The sequence below is a fragment of the Dermacentor variabilis genome, chromosome 11 (assembly GCF_050947875.1).
Source record: "Dermacentor variabilis isolate Ectoservices chromosome 11, ASM5094787v1, whole genome shotgun sequence".
Lineage (NCBI taxonomy): Eukaryota > Metazoa > Arthropoda > Arachnida > Ixodida > Ixodidae > Dermacentor > Dermacentor variabilis.
In genome coordinates, this window is record NC_134578.1 from 111,797,337 (window position 1) to 111,820,265 (window position 22,929).

The window sequence follows — 22,929 nt, forward strand, 5'->3', positions numbered from 1 at the left end:
CGGTCTGTCCCATCAGGATTCTTTTGTAAACTTATTTCCTGTTGCCCCGCTCACCTGTGAGTAATTAGTATAGTAAATGTTACTTGTGGATATATTTTAGAGGTTGAGTGTTAATCACAAATTCTCGTGCTCTACAATTCTCAATAGTAGTCAGCATGTTTCATAACTGTTTTCAAAGGTACTCTTACACTTTATCAGCTAAAGTACTCAATAATTTCTTGCTAGTCATTTACAGCAATGGTGGAAAAGAGAGCGTCATTTGCAGACTGCACGTGGAAGATATGGTCTCCTTTGATCCTCACTGCTAACTGTTCCCATTCTAACCACCCTAAAGCTCCTAAGCATGCAGTGAATAATATTGTAGAAGTTGTCTGTATGTGCCAGCCTGACCACTTTCTTGTTTAGTATTTTTCCGCTTATTTGTGAAGAATTGAGGTAGTTGAGTATTATTTATACACATTCACAAGGATATTTACATGTGATTCCCGTACTCCTTGACTAGACAGCGCCGCGGTGACTGATTGTATCCTTACTGAAGCGAACGCCGTCCTGTAATCTGTGATATCAACTAGGAGCAGTACTACACCCCAGATTTCTTAATTACTCGATTTACTACATGGATCTGATCCACTGTGACATATCCATTCCTTAGTCGGTTTGCACTCATGGTTCGATGCTCTTTAGGTCGATTGGCTTCAGTAGGGTAGAATTTAACAAATATATCGCTTGAAAGCATCTCATGTGGTCTCAAATATTATAATTTCACCTTCCCAATTTCTTCCTTTATTTAAATGCACAGACTATTTGTGACTCCCATGTGGAGCGACATATTTCAGAACAAGCTTGGGACGGAGTAGGAAGCCAATTTTTCTCAGCTTGTTTAAGATATATTTAGATATGTAGATAATTTCTGTATTGCGTCGTAACGTGACTAATGCCTAACGCGATGTCGCACACATTTGAAGAAAAATTAAGAGACAAGGCATCAAGTTAAATAATTTTTATTTGCCCTATGATTATTAGTTACAGTTCATCGAACCAAGATAGCCCATTAACACGCATCAAGTCTGCTTTTATCGACTACGCAGATATGTTAATGCTATTCTTGTTTACAGTTAAGTGCCCTTTAAACTGGCGAAAATAGGAATCGAGCACGTCAGAGATGGTTCAACGTAGAAAAAATTGTGCGAACCCCTAAACGAATTGACCTTACAATCACAGGTCGACAAGTCACAACAAGCTAGCTATGCGCAGATTGTTACCACATTAGACTGTCCTAAATTTATTAAGAAATTGAAGGGCACCCAGAGAAAGGTGCGCAGCCTTAGAGATGATCGTAAAACAAGATTTCCAGTTACTCCGTAGCTACGCAGGATAACTTATAAAGTGAAGCCCCTAGGAGCTGGACTTAATATTGACGTCCTGTTTCAACGTATTTCTTCCCGTGATCTCAGAAAGTTCCATAGCTTTACTACTGTACACAGCGAAGAATTTCTGGAATATATTTCATGCACTCTATTACAGTGGACCTGTTAGAGCCTCGCTGGGTTTCTCTTGACGTCCGCAGCTTACCCGAGTTAGCGGAGAGAGAGCTACGAGAGTGAAAGCAAGGCATAAAAATAGCATTGCGCAGCACAGCGACGCGGCGAGAGTGGATGGAGCCTAGCGGGGGAGAAGCAGCGGCGCGTACGCGAGCGAGGAACGCAGCCCGGATTCGTGCCTTCTCCTGTGGCGCGCCAAGCCAACGTTGGCCAAGCAGGGGGGGTGAGGCGAGGGAGGAGGGTGTTCTCCTCCGGCTGCTGCTAGCGTGCCTTGATGTCCGCCTCGCCCGCCGCTCTATACAGCGTTGAGACAACCGCGGCGTTTACTACGGAGTTGGCCACGCGGATCGCGGACGCCGTAGTGGACGCCTTTAGGTTGTTTCACATGGCGCAATTGGGACGAAAAAAATCGTTCTGCCGCGCACGTCGCGAATCGATTTTTGCTGACAGCTTTCACATGCGTCTGCGACAGCGCGATTTTCGTCGCAGCGATGCGCAATGTTGCCCCTTGCTCACTAACTATCCATGCCTGTACCATTAAATAAAAGCAACATGGAAACTAGTCCTATATTAGATTTTTTCTATTATTCGTCTATAATAAAATGAGTACACCATATTTTAACGTTTAATAGCGTTGAGACTTCACTATCAGATGTGGTGAGTGAGACGTTGCACAACACCGCAAGTATGAGCGTGTGGCTCGTGCAGCGTCGGTGGGGTGGTTTCGTTTAGTACACTCTAGTTTCGTTGTTACTATGGAAGCCACAACTTCTTTTCTGGAGGAGTATTTGCTTTTGCAGGAGAACATGCTACTATTGCGTGTGGAAGTACAAGCAGCTGGCACAATTTGTAGCGATGAGGAGGTTGACGACGGTGGCGATGGGCACGTGAAGTGGGCACGTGCCTTATGTTGAGGCAGCGTCCATTCCCGACCCGGATAGCGCGCAGCTTCTTCTTTTAAACGAATCGTGTAAGCGTAAGACGCAGTAAAATGCTTATGAAGCTCCTGAGCCGCAGGCGCTGGTGGGTTCGCCCTATTAAAAAATAACGAAAACAGGCGCGCGACATTGGTCCACAGAGCTAACAACGCGCCGTAACACAGGAGAGTGCCTATTTTGACGGAGCTTTGTTTCCTCCCACATTGCCCTTCCCACATCGCGCCGATCGCTGAGACTCAGCGACGGCATGACCGACTTGTTGGAATCCAGCCGCGGAGAACCCACCACGTTGCGGCGGTCGCTGAGCGACGGAATTCGCTGTATCGCTGACTGAAAATCGCGCCATGCGAAACAACCTTTTGGCGGAAACCTTAGGGATGCGTTGCCGGCACTCGTGTGTCGTGTTTGCAACTTGGCACCATTTTACTGGCCTTCCCCCAGCGCCGCTAGTCTCTCGTGGTGTTTGCAACAGCAGAGCCACGCATAACCTTTACCTATGCGGTTTAGCTGTCACAACGTTCATGTAGGCTTATTTGGTCATTGTATGCCCGTACATAAAAGACATCTTCAGACGTCATAAAATCATCTGGGATGTCGCATTTGTTGCCCATTGCGGAGGGCGTGGGAGCGTTCCCGTTTTATGTGGGACAGAGATAGTTTTTAAAACTTTTTAGCCAAATCACGCGACAATTATCATAGGCCTTCCGTATTAGGAAAAGAGGAGATGCTTGCGTCAAGCCATCCCTTTGTGGTGCAAACATTTCACGAACGTTGGCACATATGTATTTTCAGATTTGTGCTTTCGGGTCTTTAGCGTGCAAGTATCGGTGTATCGTTTTTATGTTCATTCCGTGCTTTGTTTGGTATGTGCGCTGACTTATATGTTCATAGTTGTGATGCTTCTTCAATACATCCTTTCACTTGGAGTAAAAGCCTTGTCGTGTGGTTTCCCATGTCTTTATTGCGCTTTAAAGGTTCTCATAATAAATGTTACTTTTTAGCCAGGCTATCCATCTTAGAGCAGCTATATATTGCGTGTTGTCATCAGGAGTCAGGCAGATGAAGTTTTAAAGTTTGATGAGTTTTCAAGGTAGGTGAATGTATTCGAGCAAATTTTTAGTGGTCACTTAAGTAGGTTGGCATGATTGGAAATGATGCAGGCTGTACTCGGCTTTAGCAACACCTAAAGAAATACTCTCTTCGCGCGTTATCATTAATGAGGGTAATGTTGCTGGACTCGGAAGAAATCCCACAGAATACGAAAATGAGTGGCGTCATTGCCTTCTGGTGCGTCTGATGTCAAGCGCTTTTAATTAGGTTTCCGTAGAAAGAAGGCCAGCATCGCGACTTGAAGGCGTTGTTTCTGTATTACCCTATAAAATGAAAAGTTAATTATTGGCATGCGTTTTAATTGACCTATAAGTTCTCCACACAGCGTAGTTGAGACAGACTTTGGCGGTGGACAAATCTAAAATTTGTAGCTCTTTCGGCACGTCTGATGCGTATGCTAAGCTTAGTAAGTATGTGTCAATGATGCGGCATTTACAAGCGTTATGCCCATGTTTTACTGGCGTCCTGGGAGAACAAAAAGCCAGATTGAGTTCAAACTTAAAGATAATAGGGCACAGTGCCTTGGGTGAGAGCGTTAGAGTGTGTAATCTAACTAGGGGCAGCCGAAATGTTCAACAGAACTTTTTATAAAAAAGAAACTCTTCGTTGAAACTTAAGCTGTGACTCCACAAGGACGCAAAAGTCAATTATGCATGTTGTTTTTCTTCTGGATTATCATTTAAATGTTTACTATGAATTTGACTCTCACGGAATGTAAACAAAACAGTAGCTGACCAGGAGGTATGAGGTCGTAGTGATCTAGAGTTTGTTCAACATGGAATGTCGCTGGGGCCAACATTTCCACCAATGAAGTGATTACGTGAATGCAGCAACTGCTTTCCTGAGCGTTGACGTACGCGTAGTTAACTCCCCCCTATACTCAATACGAGAGTGCAATATGCCTGTGTCAGACTAGCCTTTTCTACTCCTCCTCCTCCTACACTGATGGCGGGGGATTGCAAGCTAGAAGCACATAAAGGCTAAAGAAAGCATTTGCTGCTCTGATGAAATCAAGTCCGTTTGTTGAGATGCTGGCTCAAGCGACGTTCCTTGTTCTATGACTATTGAGCTCCCGCGGTATAAATACTGACACGTGTACTTGTTCATCTTGATGGGGTGACCGCGTTTCATCGTCCAACAAATGTTATTGCTTGGCGCAGGGCGCACCTGTGTGTATTGGAAGTTTCTGGAATGTTATCCATGGGTCTATCCGTTGTCTGGTGTCACCGAACTTTGTGTAATCTGAATGCATGTATGCGCTACGCGAATTGTGTAGTAATTTCCGGAAGACACGCGGGCACCAGCCGTTTCTCTGGTAGTTCCGATTACTCATGTATAAAAGCCGACGCGCTTGACCCACTCATCAGATTTTCGATCGATCGCCGACTGTGTTCGCCACTATTGTTCTGCTTTGAGTGTAAGTTTCTTTGGGTGCACAGGTTCGCCCAATAAAAAGTCAGTTTCGTCATTCACAGTTTTTTGCGACTGCAGTCTTCATCTACACTACAATGTGACAATACTAAGCGCGTGCCCCTTTTGTCAGTTTTTGATTTGCTGCGTGATTTCCTGTTACACGTGTCTTTCCACACGTAACAATATTGCGCAACCTGCCCCTGTGGCACGTTATCGCACTCTTCTATACACGTACCTGAGGGCACATTGTAGATCCTGCAGTGGCATCTAACGTTCCTTCCCACGGTGCCTTTGGTTGTGGAGGACGGAACCTGAGCTTGCCGACGGGAGGCTCGGCGAAAGGAATGCCGCGGTACTCCTCCACAATCTTGCCAAGGCTGCGCACAATGTTGCCACGAACACGGCCCTCGGTTGTTTGCCTCTCGACGTGCAGGTCTTCAGCCGTGGCACTCAGAAGGGCTGTGAGGGCAAGGAGCGCCAACCACGCTGCTTTGACCGCCATTGCTCTACACTCTGCTTACCTGCACGTTAGAAGGTTTTGTGAAAAGGAATTAGGCGAATAAACACAGTGATCATTTTTTACATTGGTTGATTTATTGCCCTGCTTTTAAAGGGACACCAAGAGCGACACTTGGTCAGGTTAGGCTTGCAAAATATCCTTTTTTTCTAGTATTTCTAGTATTCATTCCTAGTATTTCTAGTAGTTCTAAAATTTCTAGTATTCATTTGGCTGAGCAAAGTTGAATTCTAGTCGAGAGACCGGACGCGAAACGCCTCACTTGCAGAATCTTGCGGCGGCAACTCAGCTTCGACACGTCAATGTGACGTCGCTGATTTCATATGGCACGCATTTTCGAGTACTTGCGCCGTTTTGGCACAGGAAAAGTTTATGAAACCACCTTATCGTCCTTCCTTTATTTTAAATAGTTGGATGCGAGTAAGCGCTGTTATGACAGGTGTCACTAGAGGGAGTTGGTGCTCCAATATCATTTTAAGACAATTCTGATTCAACCAGGCTCTTGTCATGGTTAGTGCGGCTAGTGGAAGGAATCCTTTCTATTGTCATTTTCACCACCATGCCTTACATCATGTGCCATCATCATCAGCGTCGTGTGTATGCCTGTACATAGCCTCCTATATAACTTCTATTCCTGTCGGATGATGGGTGAACCAATGGAAAGCGGCCGTAGCTGGAACTATGGCTGTGGCGCTGCTTACGTAGGGTGGTATCGAGCACACTTACGTTTTTGGTGCTCGCTGGTGACAACAAAAAGCATGTGCATCAATAAAAGAGCAGCAGCATACATCTGATTGCCGAATTATTAGCGAAGCTATAGCGAATCAATAAATACCAGCCGCTGTTTGAATTTCTACAGAGAGGCGCCACTTACGTTGAGGTCTCCGGCTAGGTCACCCCACACAGGCACGGCAGTTGAGCCGCCCGCAACCGCTACTCAATATCATTATTATGTTAAGAGTGCAAATAACTTTGGTGGTCTGCTGCCGCTACTCTGCGGCAACGCCACACCCTGGTCGCCTAGCGCCTGGTGAGTGTTGCCACTACTCTGAATATGCTGATTTTCACCCTAAGTATGTGGCCTTTCCACAAACGACGGCCGTTTTTCGGTCATCCGACTGGCACAGAAGTTATCTAGGAGACTGCGGTTTGTAGTTAGAGTCGCGAGCCGCGAATGCAACGCGCTTTCTGCACCGACCGGCTACTGCCGCTCGATTCATGGCCCATCCTCTGAAACCAAAAGCAAACTTGTCCGCGGCCGCCACTTCGCTCACCGCTTGGCCTTTGCCTTTCTGAATAAATGCAATGTCGCTATGTGAGGCGCCGTCAGGTTACCCTATAATGTTACGTCAAAGCGAAGTTTTTCTGCCTCATTCAAGGCTCTTTGTGGTAGGTAGGTAGGTAGGTTTGTTCCTTGCTTACTTCCAGGTTTCTTCCATTAAAGGAAATGCAAGGCCGACGGTGGAATCAAACGTCTGCCTTCCTGCACAGAAGTATAATGCTCTAATCAATAGGCCACAGTCGCAGCCGCACATTCATCGTTGCAAAGAAAACCAGACTCATTAATATGCTTAGCGGGTGCGTCACGTGCCAGCTACTCGCATTCGTTCCTCGCAGCTAGGGCTTTGAGACGATGTGTTACATGGAAGTGCAACTTCGCGATCGACCAACATGCTCCAGTCCTTTCCACGGAAGAGCTAACGCTACATAGAAGCTGTGAGACATTGTACCACCTTAATGGTCGGCCCAGGTCGAACAGGTTCTGTCTTTTCCTCGCAGGAGTACGAAAGTAATTGTGAAAACCATGTGGCATAGACATAGATTCACATCCTATGACGACCCGCCGCTGTTTCTTAGTGGCTGTGGCGCTGCGTGCTACCCTCGATGCGGACGCGTTGGCCGCCTTTCGATGGGGACAAATGCAAAACACATTTATGTTAAAAAGCTCGTCGATTTAGAATTTGGTGCACGGTAAATTATCCCAGAAGGTCAAAATTAGTACGTAGTCCCCCAGTACGGCTTGCCACATGTTGAGATGATGGTTTTTGCCGAACAATTTAATTTAATTTCAATTTATTTTATTTTCCCATCTTACAGTACAGATGGAGGGGTTACAAGAACAACTAAGTTAACCTATCATTTCATAAATCGTAACATGACAAAGATGACGCCTCAAACCATGTTTGTCTAGCACATGCCCGTCCAGCAGGTATGAAGATCTCAAAATCCGGTAGTGTTGTTACGCACAAGCTTGTGTTGCACACACAACTGCTCTCATTAGGAGCACGTTGTTCCGCATAGTAACGCTTTACTGAACCTCGAGGTATGCTGAGTAGACAGGTACCTGCAAAATGCTTCGCATAGCGTCAATTCCCACGGTGCGTAAGATCTGCATATTTTATTGGAATGGTTTTCTTGACTGTTCTCCCTAGATTTAGGCCACTGACTTCTGGTATGAGCCATGTATACGCGTGGAACTTGGATTACTATGCCAGAGGCTATTGTGTCAGCCGCTGCCTCGCACAATTGCCGTTTCTGGTGTAGTGCAGAACAGCGTGAGATATAGTGCAAAATAAGGTGGCCAGCGGTGGCATGTCATATTTAATTTTTTTTTCATTTTATTATACCCCTCAGGGCCAAGGGTACTACAGTGGGAGAGTGGTAAATACAAAAACATGAAGAAGACAGACGCAGTTGGTTACATGAGTGTTTAAATGGCCCTTGTATATAAAATATTGCTACACGCGTGTGATATTTGATTGTTTGAACTGGGCTCGCACTGTCAATCTAACCGGTCAGCGCTGCGACCGCTGTTGTAAATATAAGCTGTAAGTAGTTGCTCGTCTTACTGACTCGTACTTCGGGTAATATTGTGGTGGAGGGTGCCGTTCCCCGTCCTCACCACGGAGCTCCGCAGCAGCCGCACTCTTTCGCTTTCCGCAATGGCTCCCAGTGACGACACCTCGACTCCCTCTAATCCTGCGACCCCGACAACAACGTACGTTACGGTTACAAATCCCCTCGATCCTGGCATATTCTCCGCCCAAGATAATGTCGACGTTGAGGACTGGCTCAACGTATATGAGTGTGATAGGTAAATCAACCGCTGGGACCCTACCATTATGCTAGCCAATCTCCTATTCTACTTGGGCGGAACTCCTCGTGTCTGGTTCCGCACACACGAGGACGAGATCTCTAGCTGAGAGGCTTTGAAGAAGCTCGTCGACCTCTTTGGAAATCCCACCGGTCGGCAGCTGGCTGCTGGAAAAGAGCTTACTATCCGAGTTCAGTTTTCCACTGAATCGTGTCTGGTACATATAAGACGTGCTCGCTCTTTGCCGGAAAGTCGACGAGAAAATGGCTGAGGTTGACAAAGTCGGCCACGTACTTAAAGGGATCACGGACGACGCCTTCAACTCGTTGGTCTTCAACAATGTGTCCACCATCGACGTCATTGTCAATGAATGCCGCCACGTCATTTCACAGTTCTCCCGGCTCCCTAACACGGCTACGATGTCTACTTGCGTCGAATTTACCGTTTCATTCAATTGAGCACGTCCCACGTATTGTTCGCCGCGAGTCTTGCGCCGTTCCATTCACACCCACTTGAACCCACCATTGACAAACCAACTCCAGCGATCTCCCTCATTTGCAGATGAATTTGCAAATGAATTTCAAATGAATTGAAAAGAATTTGCAAACATAGGTTTCCCTGCTGCCTGCTCCGTCTGCCGCCCTGATGCCCTTCCGGTGCCGAATGCTCCGCCTCACGGCGATCTGTATTCCCCTCTCAGATACCTCAACCCTGCCTAGAGGTGAACTCCGGACGGCAAGCTCATTTGATTCCGTTGTATCTGCATTGGCCACGTCGTTCGCCATTACCGCAACACCTGAACGTCGCCGTATTCAAGCTCGTTTTCCCCGTCTACTCGTCCATATGCCGACCCGCGCCATTACTTTCCTCGCCGTATGCCGCCTACTTCTGACGTATCCATCAATGTCAGTAGTCCTGCTCGCTCGCCGTCATCTTAGCGCCATCTGTCCGCGTCACCCCAGCCACGCTGCTATTCGTCGCCGACCAATTATGGACCAAGACGGACGGAAAACTAGGCCATGTAGATCTTGGACGCAGTGCTGCATCAGGTTCGTGCTGTCCGAATCCTCCGTTGCCGCTCCTCACCAACACGAACCTAATTGAAGTAGACGTAGATGGTGTTCCGTAGACGACATTAATTGATACTGGAGCCCAAGTTTAATAATGAGCGCTTATCTATGTCGCCGCCTCAACAAAGTTCTTACGTCTGCCGTCAGTCGAGCTGTACCTGTCACCAGTGGAGTCACTTTAGCCGTCAGGAGTACGTGCACTGCTCGCATAAGATTTGCTGGCCTCCAAGTTCCAGTCCTGTTCACCGTGCTGACCAGTTGCCCTCATGACCTAATCTTCGGGCTCGACTTTCTGATGACGCATTCTGCCCTCATTCACTGTTCCACCGGTACGCTATGTCTTGAGCTTCCTCTTCCTTAAGACGTTCGCCCCGAACAACCGAACAACACCCTCAGCGCTACCGTGTTTGTTCGCTTACCTCCAAAAGCCCTAACCTTCATCGGATTGGCCTCAACGGCAACCGTGCCTGATGGCGACTATGTCGTCGCACCCATTCATGATGTCCTCCTGGTGCGCGACATCCCTGTGCTACACTCCGTTTTAACCCTTGCCACTAATCAGATGTGTGTTCCGGTTATGAATTTGGGCTGGACGAAGCAAGTGTTACCTGAAGGCATAGCGGTCGCCACGCTCCGGTCTGTGACAGACGATCACGTCACTGCTTTTCAAGCCGACGAGTCTCCAGATCTTCCTAATTACCCGCAGGATGCCTTGAACCTCAATGGCCCATTACGTCCCATGGTCGCGCCGGACCTCGCTCCTGACGAAGCAGCCGCCCTAATTCGCCTTTTGATTTCCTACCAAGACATAGTTGACACTGACAATCAACCACGTTGTCAGACGTCCCTTCCTAAGCATGGGATAAACAATGGTGATGCCGTTCCAATTCACCACTGACTATATCGCGTCTCCACGGCAGAGCGGCAAGTTATTCAGCAGGAAGTAAACAAGATGCTCGCCAGAGGCACTGTTGAGCCCTCGTCGACTCCTTGGGCGTCTCCGGTCATGCTCGTAAAAAAGAAAGATGGCACGTGACATTTCTGCGTTGATTACCGCAACCTAAACCGAATTACTAAAACGGACGTTTACCCTTTACCATAAATGGACGGCGCTCTTTATTGTCTTCACGGTGCCGAATACTTTTCGTCAACCGACCTTCGATCTGGTTATTTGCAGATTTCCGTCGATGAGCAAGACGAAGAAAAGACCGCTTTCGTCACTCCAGATGTCCTCTACCAATTAAGGGTTATGCCGTTCGGTTTATGCAATGCCCCCGCGACGTTCGAACGGATGACCGACTCCCTGCTTCAAGGTTTCGAAGGGTCAACATGCCTTTTACCTCGTCGTTGTCCTTGTGTTCTCTCCTACATTTGAGACGCACCTTGAGCGCATCGCAGCTGTCTTTGACGTCTTCCCCAAAGCTGGGCTCCTGTAAACTCCTCAAAGTGCCACTTTGGGCGCCGACAGATTACAGTGCTATGCCATCTCGTCGATGCTTCAGTAGTACAAACCGACCCGAAAATGTTTCAAGCAGCAACGGCTTTTCCTGTATATCAGTCTGTCAAAGACGTCCGGAGTGTTGTGGGGCTCTGTTCTTACTTCCGATGGTTGGTCAAAGATTTCGCAGCAGTCACTCGACCACTCACTGAACTTCTGAAGAAAGACGTGCCTTTTACGTTGGGTTCCGCTCAGGCTGCAGTATTTTCACGCCTTATCCCGATTCTCACCAATCCACCGGTCTTGGCCCACTTTGACCTGTCCACACCTACGGAGGTCCGAAACCATGCCAGTTGTTATGGGATCGGCGCCGTCTTATCGAAACGTCCACACGGACACAACCGCCTTATAGCCTACGCAAGGCGGTTCCTGACAACTGCAGAGCGCAACTATTCGATTACGGAGCGCGAATGCCTTGCTCTCGTCTGGGCTGTTTCACAGTTCGCCCATATTTATAAGGCAAGCCCTTCTAAGCAATCACGGACCATCAGGCGCTCCGTTGGCTTTCGTCGCTCAAGGATCCCACTGGCCGGCTCGGTCGTTGGGCCCTCAGACTACAAGAGTATCCTTACACCGTGACTTACAAGTCGGGACCCCAACACCAGGATGCAGATTGCCTCTCTCGCTACCCAGTCGAAGACGCGACCTCTATGTCTAATACTGACACCGACGCCTGTGTTCTGTTTTTCCACTGCTCCATGTCGCCGAAGAGCACCGCCATGACCCGTTCTTGCGTATCATCATTGACCGCCTGGAATCATCACTTGTCGACAGTTCCCTTCGGTTATTCACACTTCAAGATGGCGTAATCTACCACCATGACGTTCACCCCGACGGCCCTGTATTACTCCTTGTGATCCCTAGACACCTTCACTCAGCTGTTCTCCACAAGCTTCACGACCTCCCCACTGCCGGTCACCTGGGTGTGTGACGCACCTACGACGGGATCCGCTGGCGCTTCTTTTGACCAGGGCTTGCTCGCTCCGTTCGAAGATACGTAGCTTCTTGTGAGAAATGCCAGTGACGCAATCAACAATCAAACAATCAAATATCACACGCGTGTAGCATATTAGCTAAGACTTCACGGAACTGTTCATAATTAGTAAGGCCTACAACTTCCGCAGAAAGATGGTTCCAGTCACGTGAGGTTCGCGGCAGGAATGAATGCGAGAAACATTTAGTGTTGCATGACAAAATGCGGAATTTGTACTGATGATCGATGCGACGGGATACATAAATTGGATGGAGGATGAGGTGATCTCATGGGGTATGATGATAGTACAACTTGTGGAAGAGGGCAATACGAGACACTTTTCTGCGAGATGCCAGCGATGGGAGGCGAATATTACATTTCACCTTAGTTATACTCGCTGTGCAGTTGTAGTTAGGAAGAATAAAACGTACAGTGTTATTTTGAATCATATCGGGGTCAGTGATTAGGTTTTCATGAACAGGGTCCCATACCGGAGTCGCGTATTCGAGTTTGGGTCGTATTAAAGTTTTGTATAACAAGCGTTTCAACTTAGTAGGCACTTTGAAAAAGTTGCGACGTAGGTAGCCAAGCATGCGATTAGCGTTTTCAATTGTGTTCTCAGTATGAAGCGACCAGCTGTGGTTAGAATTGATGTAAATATAAGAAACTGATTCCAATGACATGTCAATGTAGTACGACGGTATGGTAGAGGTTTTCCTAGACACACGCACGAGTTTGCATTTGCTCCATGAACCATTTGCACATTGCACATTGCACCAGTTCCCTATTGTGGTGAGGTCCGACTGAAGTAATTGAATATCGTTACCACTGGAAATTTCTCTGAAAATGACGCAATCATCAGCGAACAGATGGATATGGGAGTTGATAAGCAAGGGAAGATCATCAATTAAATTAGTAACAATAGGGGTCCAAGCATGGAGCCCTGAGGAACACCTGAGCGGAGCTCTGTAAAATCGGAGTCAATGACGTTAGCACAAACTAATTGCGAGCGGTTGAGAAGAAAACACTCAATCCATTTCAGAAGGTTACAGCCAATGTTAAGTTGTTTTAGTTTGTGAAGCAATAGTTTGTCATACACCTTGTCGAATGCTTTATAATAATCCAAGAATATACAATCGGCTAGTGATGATTGGAGAACAATATGGTGTAGTGCACGTGCAAACGATATTAATTGGGTTTCACAGAAGTAAGATTTCCGGAAACCGTGTTGTGCTGACGTAAAAAGTTACTTCAATTCAATGAAATTAACCAGGTTGGTAAAACCAATATGTTCGAGTATTTTACAGCACGTACTGGTGAGAGAGATTGGACGATAATTATTAGGGAATGCTTTGCTGCCGGATTTACACACTGGAATCACCTTGCCTATTTTCCACTCATTAGGTAGCGTGCCATCGTCAAGGGATTGCTGAAAAGTTTGGATAGTACGATAGAGGAATAATCTGAAGTGTTTTTAAGAATTTTGAGTTAGAGAGAGAGAGAAAGAGAGAGAAAGAGAGAAGTTTAATGATACGAAATGCAGAGACGTCAGCCTGAGGTATATTCCTCGAGCGAGCTACTCTGCGTTGGGGGAAGGGAAGAGGCAGAGAAAGAGGGAACAAAGAGGCGCATGATGGGTGACGATGGCGACAGGAGTATGTAAAATATATGGCGAGCAATTTGGCATGCTGAATGCCTACAGTCCAGGCCCATTTTTTTTAAAAAGTTCAGTAACGCCTGGATGACCTAGAAACTCGATTGAGCGTCCTGCCAAGGGCCTAAAATAACGTCCTCGACAACGTGGGTTGTCGAGACACGTAAGGTCCTTGTTCAACTTTTGAACCTCTTCCACGTACTTAGGGCAGTCACAAAGCAGATGACCTATAGTCTCATTCGCATTGCACAACTGTGTGAAGTGATTTTAAAGAGAAATGGAAGAGATAAGTGCAGTGCCGTAACTGTCTCTCACAGGAGGACACCTCAACAGCACTGCACGGGGAAGGGGTATGGGGAGAAAAAGATGAAGGAGATAGAGATCTGACGTAAAAAGAAGAGAGAGACCAGAATAGCAAAAAAAAAAGACAAGGTAGCTAAGCGTTTGCGGGGCCTACAGCCGCGCTCTGAGGTGTGTTGCTTCACGGAATTCCATCAATCCTGAAAATGCACGCTTGGTGATGGAACTGTGAGCATTGGGGAAGAGTAGGCACTGCAGGGTGGTGGATGGCAAGCCACATCGGCGGTAGGAGGCGTACAGAGCCTCCCTCTCGGTCCCGAAGGCCGGGCAGTGACGCAGAAGATGCTCGAGTGTCTCCATACCGTCGCAGCTTCCACACACGCAGCTGCCGGTTCCCGTAAGTCTGTGTGTGCGCGCCCCTGTTTTGTAGCAGCCGATGCGGAGGCGGAGAATGAAGGCGCAGTCAGCCCGAGAGAGGCCCGCACGCGGGAGCAGGCGCGGGGGCGTTCCCACCGCGACGCGCTGATCGGGATGTTGCGCAGTGAGGCTGCGCAGAACCGCTGTCTTGGCCGCGTCGATGCTCGTCACCAAGTGGGCGAGGGGAAAGCGCTCACCGTGCGCCGCCTTGGCGAGGGAGTCAGCCTCCTCGTTGCCTGGCAATCCGACATGGAGGAAGGAAACTGAGGAGAGGCCCTACCCCCTCCGCGCGCTAGCAAAGAAGTGTGGTGGAAATGACGTAGTAGGTTCTGCTCTTTTTTGCTGATCTTTTATTTTTTTGCCGTGGCGGCCACACTTTTCAGGCCATAATGGCGGCTTTGTTTTGGTTCTGTGCGCTCCACGGAGAAAGAAAACTAAGGAGAGGCCCTGACGTCACTCTTTGTGAAGCTAAAGTGAAGCTGGAAGTTGGCGTTGCTCATGGCGTTGCTCCGCCTGTCGGGCCAGCTCTCCTCTCTTGTTTACATTTCTCCCGAAACCACGCCACGCTGCGCGCAACTGTACTGCCAGGACCCGCGCGCTCCGCAGCAATACTAAGCAATCGTTAGCACGTTAGCATGATTCCGCGAAAGAAGGCAACATTTCCCGCGGATATTCCTTCGTCCATAGCCATTGCCGTGGCGCGGTACATTGCGTACAGCGTTGCATGCGCATTCGTTTCACGAACTTTAGTTCCTCCTGTCCCACCTGGCCACAGTAACATCCCTAGAGCACGGTCTAGATAACGGAGCGCAACAAATCACGGAGACCAACGCTAACCTGCCCGCACGGCGCCTTTGCCACGGTACGAAACCTACGGAGCAACACGTGTGAGCGCACAGAACAATAACAAAGCCGCCATTGTGGCCCGAAAGGCGGGGCCACTACAGCAAAGAAATAAAAAAAACAGCAAAACAAAGGAGAACCTACTACTTCATTTCATCCACCCTTGTCTCCTAGCGCGCGGAGGGGGTAGGGCCTCTCCTCAGTTTCCTTCCTCCATGGTAGCTCACACGTGTTGCTCTGTAGGTTTCGTACCGTGGCAAAGGCTCTGTGCGGGCAGGTTCGCGTTGGTCTCCGTGTTTTGTTGCGCTGCATTAGCTGGACCGTGCTCTCCCGGATTTCGCTGTGGCCAGGTGGGACATGAGGAACTAAAGTTCGTGAAAGGAAAGCGCGTGCAACGCTGTACGCAATGTACCGCGCCATGGCAATGGCAACGGATGAAGGAATATCCGCGGGAAATATTGCCCTCTTTGGCGGAATCATGCTAACGTGCTAACGATTGTTTAGTATTGCTGCAGAGCGCGTGCGTCCGAGCACCACTGTTTCGCGCAGCACGGCGTTGTTTCGCGAGAAATGTAAACAAGTACAGGAGAGCTGGCCCAAGAGGCGGAGCAACGCCATGAGCAACGCCAACTTCCGGCTTCACTTTAGCTTCACAAAGAGTGACGTCAGGACCTCTCCAGAGTTTCCTTACCCCGTGCAATCCGATGTGTGCGGGCACGGAGGAAGGAAACTAAGGAGAGGCCCTGAATTCACTCTTTGTGAAGCTAAAGTGAAGCTGGAAGTTGGCGTTGCTCATGGCGTTGCTCCGCCTATCGAGCCAGCTCTCCTCTCTTGTTTACATTTCTCGCGAAACCAGGCCGTGCAGCGTGCAACCGTGCTGCTCGGACCCGTGCGCTCCACAGCAATACCAAGCAATCGTTAGCACGTTAGCATGATTCCGCGAAAGAAGGCAACATTTCCCGCGAATATTCCGTCGTCCGTAGTCATTGCCGTGGCGCCGTACATAGCGTACAGCATTGCATACGCGTTCATTTCACGAACTTTAGTTCCTCCTGTCCCACCTGGCCACAGCAACATCCGGTAGAGCACGGTCCAGATAACGCAGCGCAACAAAACACGGAGACTAACGCAAACCTGCCCGCACGGCGCCTTTGCCACGGTACGAAACCTAAGGAGCTACACGTGTGAGCGCACAGAACTATAACAAAGCCGCCATTGTGGCCCGAAAGGCGGGGCCACTACAGCAAAGAAATAAAAAGACAGCAAAACAAAGGAGAACCTACTACGTCATTTCCTCCACCCTTGTCTCCTAGCGCGCGGAGGGTTTAGGGCCTCTCCTCAGTTTCCTTCCTCCATGTGTGCGGGTATCCATTAGAGCGCCAGGTCGCAGCCTAGACTGACGATGTGTCGCAGCTTGCAGCCAACTCGAACAACAAGGGGCACTCCGGCGTAGTCCCTGGCCAGCATGCACAGCGGCGCACGAGAGTCAGTGAGAATGGCTGCTGACACAATGTTCGGATGTTCCAAAACGAGGTCGGCAGCGAGATCGATGGCGGCGAGTTCGGCCACTGTCGACGACACGGCAAAGCGCCGTCGGCACTGGCGCGTTTCCGAGATGTCCGGTGCCGTGCAAGCCGCAGCGCCGGACCCGTCCGGCGTCACCGAGCCATCGGTGTAGACGAGTAGTCGTCCTGCCAGTCGCTCGTGCAGTAGGGAGGCGGTCACCTGTCTCATGGCGCACACCGCAGTTCGGCGCTTTGATGCGACGCCAGGCACCGCCATGTTCACGTCGAGCAGACTGGAGTAGTACGGCAGGGAGATGAATTGTGGCATCGACCCGATGAGCTTTGAGAACTCGGTGGCGCGCTTGCCCATTCCCGAGTTCGGCAGGGAGTGGAGTCTGCAGACAAGCCGCTGGCCCTGTGGTGAGCTCTGCAGGCGCTCAATATGGTGGAGAGCCTGCTTTCGTGCACGAAGGGATGGCGGCCAGTTGCCCACTTCCGCGAGTGTCGCCCCTACTCGGGAGGAAGCCGTATAGTACTCGCACCGCAGTACGTTGCGCCATGTCAACAGCATTCCAATTCGCCGCTCGAGCGTTGGTGGTGGGGAGGGCGTAGAGTGCCCTCGATGTGGCCACAGAGTTGTACACGCGCAGTGCGAGCTGCGGCGTGCATCCGTGTCCACGCGCGAGAAGAGAGCGCGCGGCGCTAGCGATTTTCCTTGATTTATCCTTTATTACTTGCAGATGTGGGAGACGGCCGGATTGAAGTTGACGCGGCAGTCGATCTGCAGGCCGAGGTAACGGACGCTCTTGCGCCACGGGAGAGGGCAACGGAGTAGAGTCAGCGGTGGCGCTTCGGAACGTGCTCGCGTGCCTCGTGGGTGTACCAGCAGTGCCTCTGTTTTGGTTGCCGACAGCTGGAGGCCGGTGCTTCCCATGTACTGGTCCACCGCGTCGATTGCAGTCTGGATGGATGCACGCACCTGATAGCCGACTTCAGTAGGGCCAGTCGCAAAGAGGGCGATGTCGTCAGCGTAGATGGCCACCCGTACATCGTGCGGCACCGCTTTTGGGATGTAGTCCGGAAGTCGCGCGAGGGCAAGATTAAACAGGGGCTCAAAACAATGCCCTGCGGAACACCAGAAAACGCACTGCGCGGCCGGCTGAGCGCACTCTCAACCCGCACCCGAAGCGTGCGATCAGACAAGTCTCGCACGTAGTCGAGTAGGCGGTCGGTGATGCCGTGGAGAATCAGCGCGTCGCATGAGGTGCACGTATCCGCGCGTAAACGTTACCCCCAGTCTTTGTACAGAAGACTGGCACAGCTGCGCTGAATTTTCGGTGGTAGCCTAGGCAAATATCATGGGAGGGTTTAATCTCTGGAGTCGTTTTTGGCGATTATCCCGATTGCCTCAGTGCTTTTCTGTCGATTTTCGGATGCCAGTGGAGAGGGTGCAGTTGTCGTCTGCTCCTGAAAAAGGAATCGCAAGCAATGACTCTGGTTCTTCGATTGGTTTCTTGGCTTCGGCATTGGCCAGTTTGTTGCTGTGTATATCACAGTGACTTGGAATACACTGAAATGTGATGTGGTGACCGTTGTCTTTGCGTTAAAGTGTAGAACTCGTCATTTTGGAGAGCCAACACTCTGCAAGCGCTTTCTTTCAACAACTTTCTAAGTAGTTGCAGAGCCGATTTTGCGTCACTGAAGACTGTCCATACATGAGGAGGCTGTCACGAAATATATTGAACGGCCTCTCTGATTGGCACTAGTTCCGTAGATGTTGTGGTCGTCTTGTTACAAAGAAGAAACCGTCGAATGACTTGATGCGCAGGCACGACGAAAGCCGCACCAGATGCACACGAGAAGACCGATCCGTTTGTATACACATTCACCGAGGAGTCATATTCTTTCGACACATATTAAAGTGCTAAATGTCTGAGGCCGACGGTAGGCGTTCGCGATTTTTTTAGAAATTCCAGGAATAGATAGATGCTCCCGTATTTTGCGCATTACGCATGGGGTATACGTGGAAGGTCAGCAGGGGCAAAGTATGATGGTATGGCAGATCCATGGCATTTAATGGCTCTTGAAAATGTGGAATCCGACGATATGTCGGGACGTGTCGATAAGGGGTGGCGTCCATGACGGCGCAGCCGTCGCAGGAATACTCGAAGAGTTTCGCATCGTAGATAGACAGGTAAAGGGGTGACGCTAGCCTCCTCAATTGTTCCGTAGGCGGAGTTGCAACGTGGAACACCAAGACATGTTTTCAGCATCTGTCCCTGGGCACTTTCCAGCGTACGCAAATATGACCAGCTCATATTTGATAAAACTGGCAGGCTATACGGAATGTAGCCGACGTAGAGAGCCTGGTACAGCCTGAGTCGCGAATGCTCAGATCTACCCCACTTCATACCGGCTGGAAAGCGAAAAACTGGAGCGAGCACAGTTAATCTTTTTCTTTAGCATTACCACTTGCTTCGACCATGAAACACCGCGGTCAAAGAAACGCCGAGGAATCTGCGGTGGGTCACTTGTGGGATGACATTGCCATTGATCATAATTGGATACCAACACATAAGCTTCCATGTGAACTCTATCGCAGCGCACCTATCTGGGGAAGTTGCAGTCCTTGGCACTGCAGGTACTGAGACGTTAAAAAACAGCTCGCTGCAATCTTGCACGAATTTTGCGGTCGCGTGACTGCAGACGCCCATATGCAAATGTCGTCTGCGTAGGTACTGATGCGTACTGTATCAGGAATTATTTGCGCAAAGCCAATAAGGGCAACATTGGAAAGAGTCGGGCTGAGCACGCCTCCTTGAGGCAGTCCACGGACCACAACGTGTCTTCTCGTTTCGTCATCATTCGTGGACATGAAGACTGTGCGACCATCTAGATAATTTTCAATCCACCTGTAGAGATGGCCGCCGATGCCCAAATTACTTAGGGAATGAAGAATGGCTACGTGCAGTACATGGAGGAAACATAAAGTACGGTCACATAAGGGATACATAAAGGGAGGGCACATGAAGGAAACATAAAAGCAGTGGCCAAATTTCAACATGGAGGAAACATAAAGGACGTTTCCTCATGTGAACTCAAGGAAACATACAGTAAACATAAAGGACATAACCATTTTCATAAGGGCTGTTTCTTCACACATTTCCATTTCATTCTGAACAGTGCTTCAAACACGTATACTCCACACGCTTAAACATTGTACGAGGTGATTTGGGGATTACTTTATTGCATAATAATGACTCTTGCTATCCGACAGACTTCATTGTGAAACTTACACGAGGACAGACCAAACGATGACTTATTGAACCGCGAGTTCATACGCCAGCATGCATGAACATTTATGCATGGCCTAGAGTTTTCAAAGTGCTTGGAGTCCTGGTGAGGCTATGGATTTCGTTAAGTTAAAATGGTGGTCTGTTTAAGTAATCAAATCATCCGCGTCACAATGGTGTATCGGTTAAAATGAACAAGTCATATAAAATCCTGTAACAGACATCATGCAATATTGTCACGTAGCAGAGACGGTAAATAATACAATGACCAATGTGTGCATGACCAAACTATCTTTTAATGGGAGAACTTGGGCCCACAAAAGCAAGTTGCACACAAAGTACCGCGATAGCGGCGAATACGGTCGGCGATCGTTGAAATCTGATGTGCCGGTAAAGCGCATCGGTTTTTTGAACGTTCCAGAATAAACACTGGTGCCTGCGTGTCTTCCAGAAAGTTCTACACAATTAGCGTTGTACGTGCAATCATAATATACAAGCTTCGGTGACAAGAGACAACAGGTAAAACCTTCGGTAACATTCGAAAAACTTCAGATAAATGCGGGCGCATATGAACTGCATATGAACTGTATCGCCCTCTAGGATATCACGTTTGATATCACATAAAGAATTCGGTTTCTCGTTTTGTTGTGTTTTAAAAGATACTAACTGTTCCTGTTAAGCCACGTACTAAACTTGTTGTGGTGCCTCTCAGGCATTTCATGCTGCGTGCATATATGTATGGGCGCTAACGTATCCGCCGAGATACTGACCGGTCAAGCACACGGCAGCCACCTCAAACCCGGGAAGACAGGCAAAGGAAGCTTTGATCCAAATGTCGGTGACCTAATGTGTAGATCATCCGGCGAATTCGCTGGTTCAAATCTGGCCACGAGAGACACTTTTCATTTTTTCTTTATTCAAGTAAAAGAAATGATGCTTCCTTTCTCACGTCGACTTTCGAATCTGCCGATCTCTTCCGACAAACCTTCTACATACATTGAACCACCTTACGAAGCCTCGCGGAATACAGCGAACGCTGAAAAGCTGAAGAAAAAGGCAACAAAAGCTGGACTTTAAACACGAGCGCTATATGTTGAATCAGCAACATCACTAGGCTTATAAGAGCCCTACTAGGCAGTAGCACACAGACGTGAGCGGGAACTTTTCCAATACGCTGAACGCGCAAGAATCTGAACGCGCACCGCTCCTTTCGAAATTTATAGACTATCAAAGAAATATTAGTTATAGCTCCACAGAACAATGGGCATAGCCATTCAAAATAATAAATAGAGAGAATGCCTGTTAACGCAGAAGTTCGAAAAAAAGGACCATCGGTGTAGTTACTGTTCCAACCGCAACAACCACAAAAAGTAAGATAACAACAAATTATGGAGACCTAACGCGCAACGCGCAATCCAGGTAACACGAAGCTTAACTGAAGCACAATGTTTCTATTTCAACAATTTTTTCGCTAGATTTGCCTAATTTTCGGTTGGTTTAGCGACAAATATTTAGCGAGCGACCATTTTTTTCTACCAATGTGGCGGATCTATTAGCGAAATTGTATCGAATTCAAGGTTAAAAAAATGTTTACCTCAAAAAATTATTTCTCGAGGACGACTTATTGTTCAAAAGCTACAGACAGGCGGCCAAAATTGGCTATAGGCCTGGTAAGCATAACAAAGCGGTGGAGGTCAGTGCTGTCACAGGACATATGCGCGGTTAATTGCGCGGAGGCACAAGCGCTTTGTGTTGTTCTCTCCGAAAAGCAAATTTCTCCATTGTTTATGACGATTAGAATTGGCTTTAACCTCGTGGTTTCTGCCCTTTCTCTAAGCAAGTTCTGTTTTTGACACCCGCATTCGTATCAGTAAATGAACTTACCATATCTAACTGTCATAAATTCATAATTATAAATGAATAATAAATGCCATAACCTAAACCATAAATTCCGGGGCTTTACTTGCTATAACCACGACTTGATTATGAGGTCAGGCCGTAGTGAGCGAATCCGTAATAATCATGACCACCTGGGGTTTTTCCACGTGCACCCGTTGTATGGTACACGGACGCTTTTGCATTTCACCGCCATCGAAATGCGGCAGCCGCGGCCAGGATTCAATCCAGTGCCCTCGGAGTTGTAGCCGATACCATAGCGAATATTTCACAAGGGCGGGTACGGTACGATGAGTGGGTATGGTGAGCGTTAGAACTCAACAGCTGAATAATTGGGAAGACCAAAAATAGAAAGGCGTACATATCGGACCGGCTATACCCGTTTACCCGAATATGAACTCCTCACTTTCGTGAATTACGGCTTGCGAATAAATCGCCACTCCAAGGAGCTTTCCGGTAGACCAAGCGTTGGAAAGACAGTATTTGGCCTTTATAAACGTGATGAATTTGTCATTGCTTGGTTAACAATGTGCCTAAAACCTTGCGTTGTACTTTAGTTCTCCTTTTGCGAGTGCCGAGTTATGGAAAGATTGCAGGCATAACGTGGGCGAAATGTGTCTTTGTGATATGAAATACGTGGCCCTTCTTCTTTTCAGCAGTGCAGCGATTGTAAACTGACACTTTGGAGGTAAACGCAGGATTACCGCTATCATTGCGCACTGTTCTTATCGTTAAATGCATTACTAACACAAAAATCTGTTTAACCCTGCTGGAAAGCTCAGTGGTCTGCTTTTCACCTGCACACTCACTAGAGAAACCTGAGATGTTTTGGTGGATGTGTTATGTCGTGTTGGCTCTAGTGCAAAA

At 48.4% G+C, this 22,929-nt stretch overlaps 1 protein-coding gene across 2 annotated transcripts in view; it reads right to left on the minus strand.

Annotated features, from left to right (window-relative positions):
• Positions 1 to 22,929, minus strand: part of LOC142564051 (acetylcholinesterase-like) — a 37,602-nt gene that overhangs the window by 13,389 nt on the left and 1,284 nt on the right. Inside the window, exons 1-2 of one of the 2 annotated variants that reach the window (XM_075674870.1) lie at positions 6,942 to 6,985; positions 5,238 to 5,523 (exon numbers count right to left, since the gene is read on the minus strand). In XM_075674870.1, coding sequence (XP_075530985.1) covers positions 5,238 to 5,504 — 267 coding nt within the window. In that variant the 5' untranslated portion in view covers positions 5,505 to 5,523; positions 6,942 to 6,985. Of the gene's footprint in view, positions 1 to 5,237; positions 5,524 to 6,941; positions 6,986 to 22,929 lie in introns of those variants that run through there. The other variant, XM_075674869.1, reaches the window with a different exon arrangement.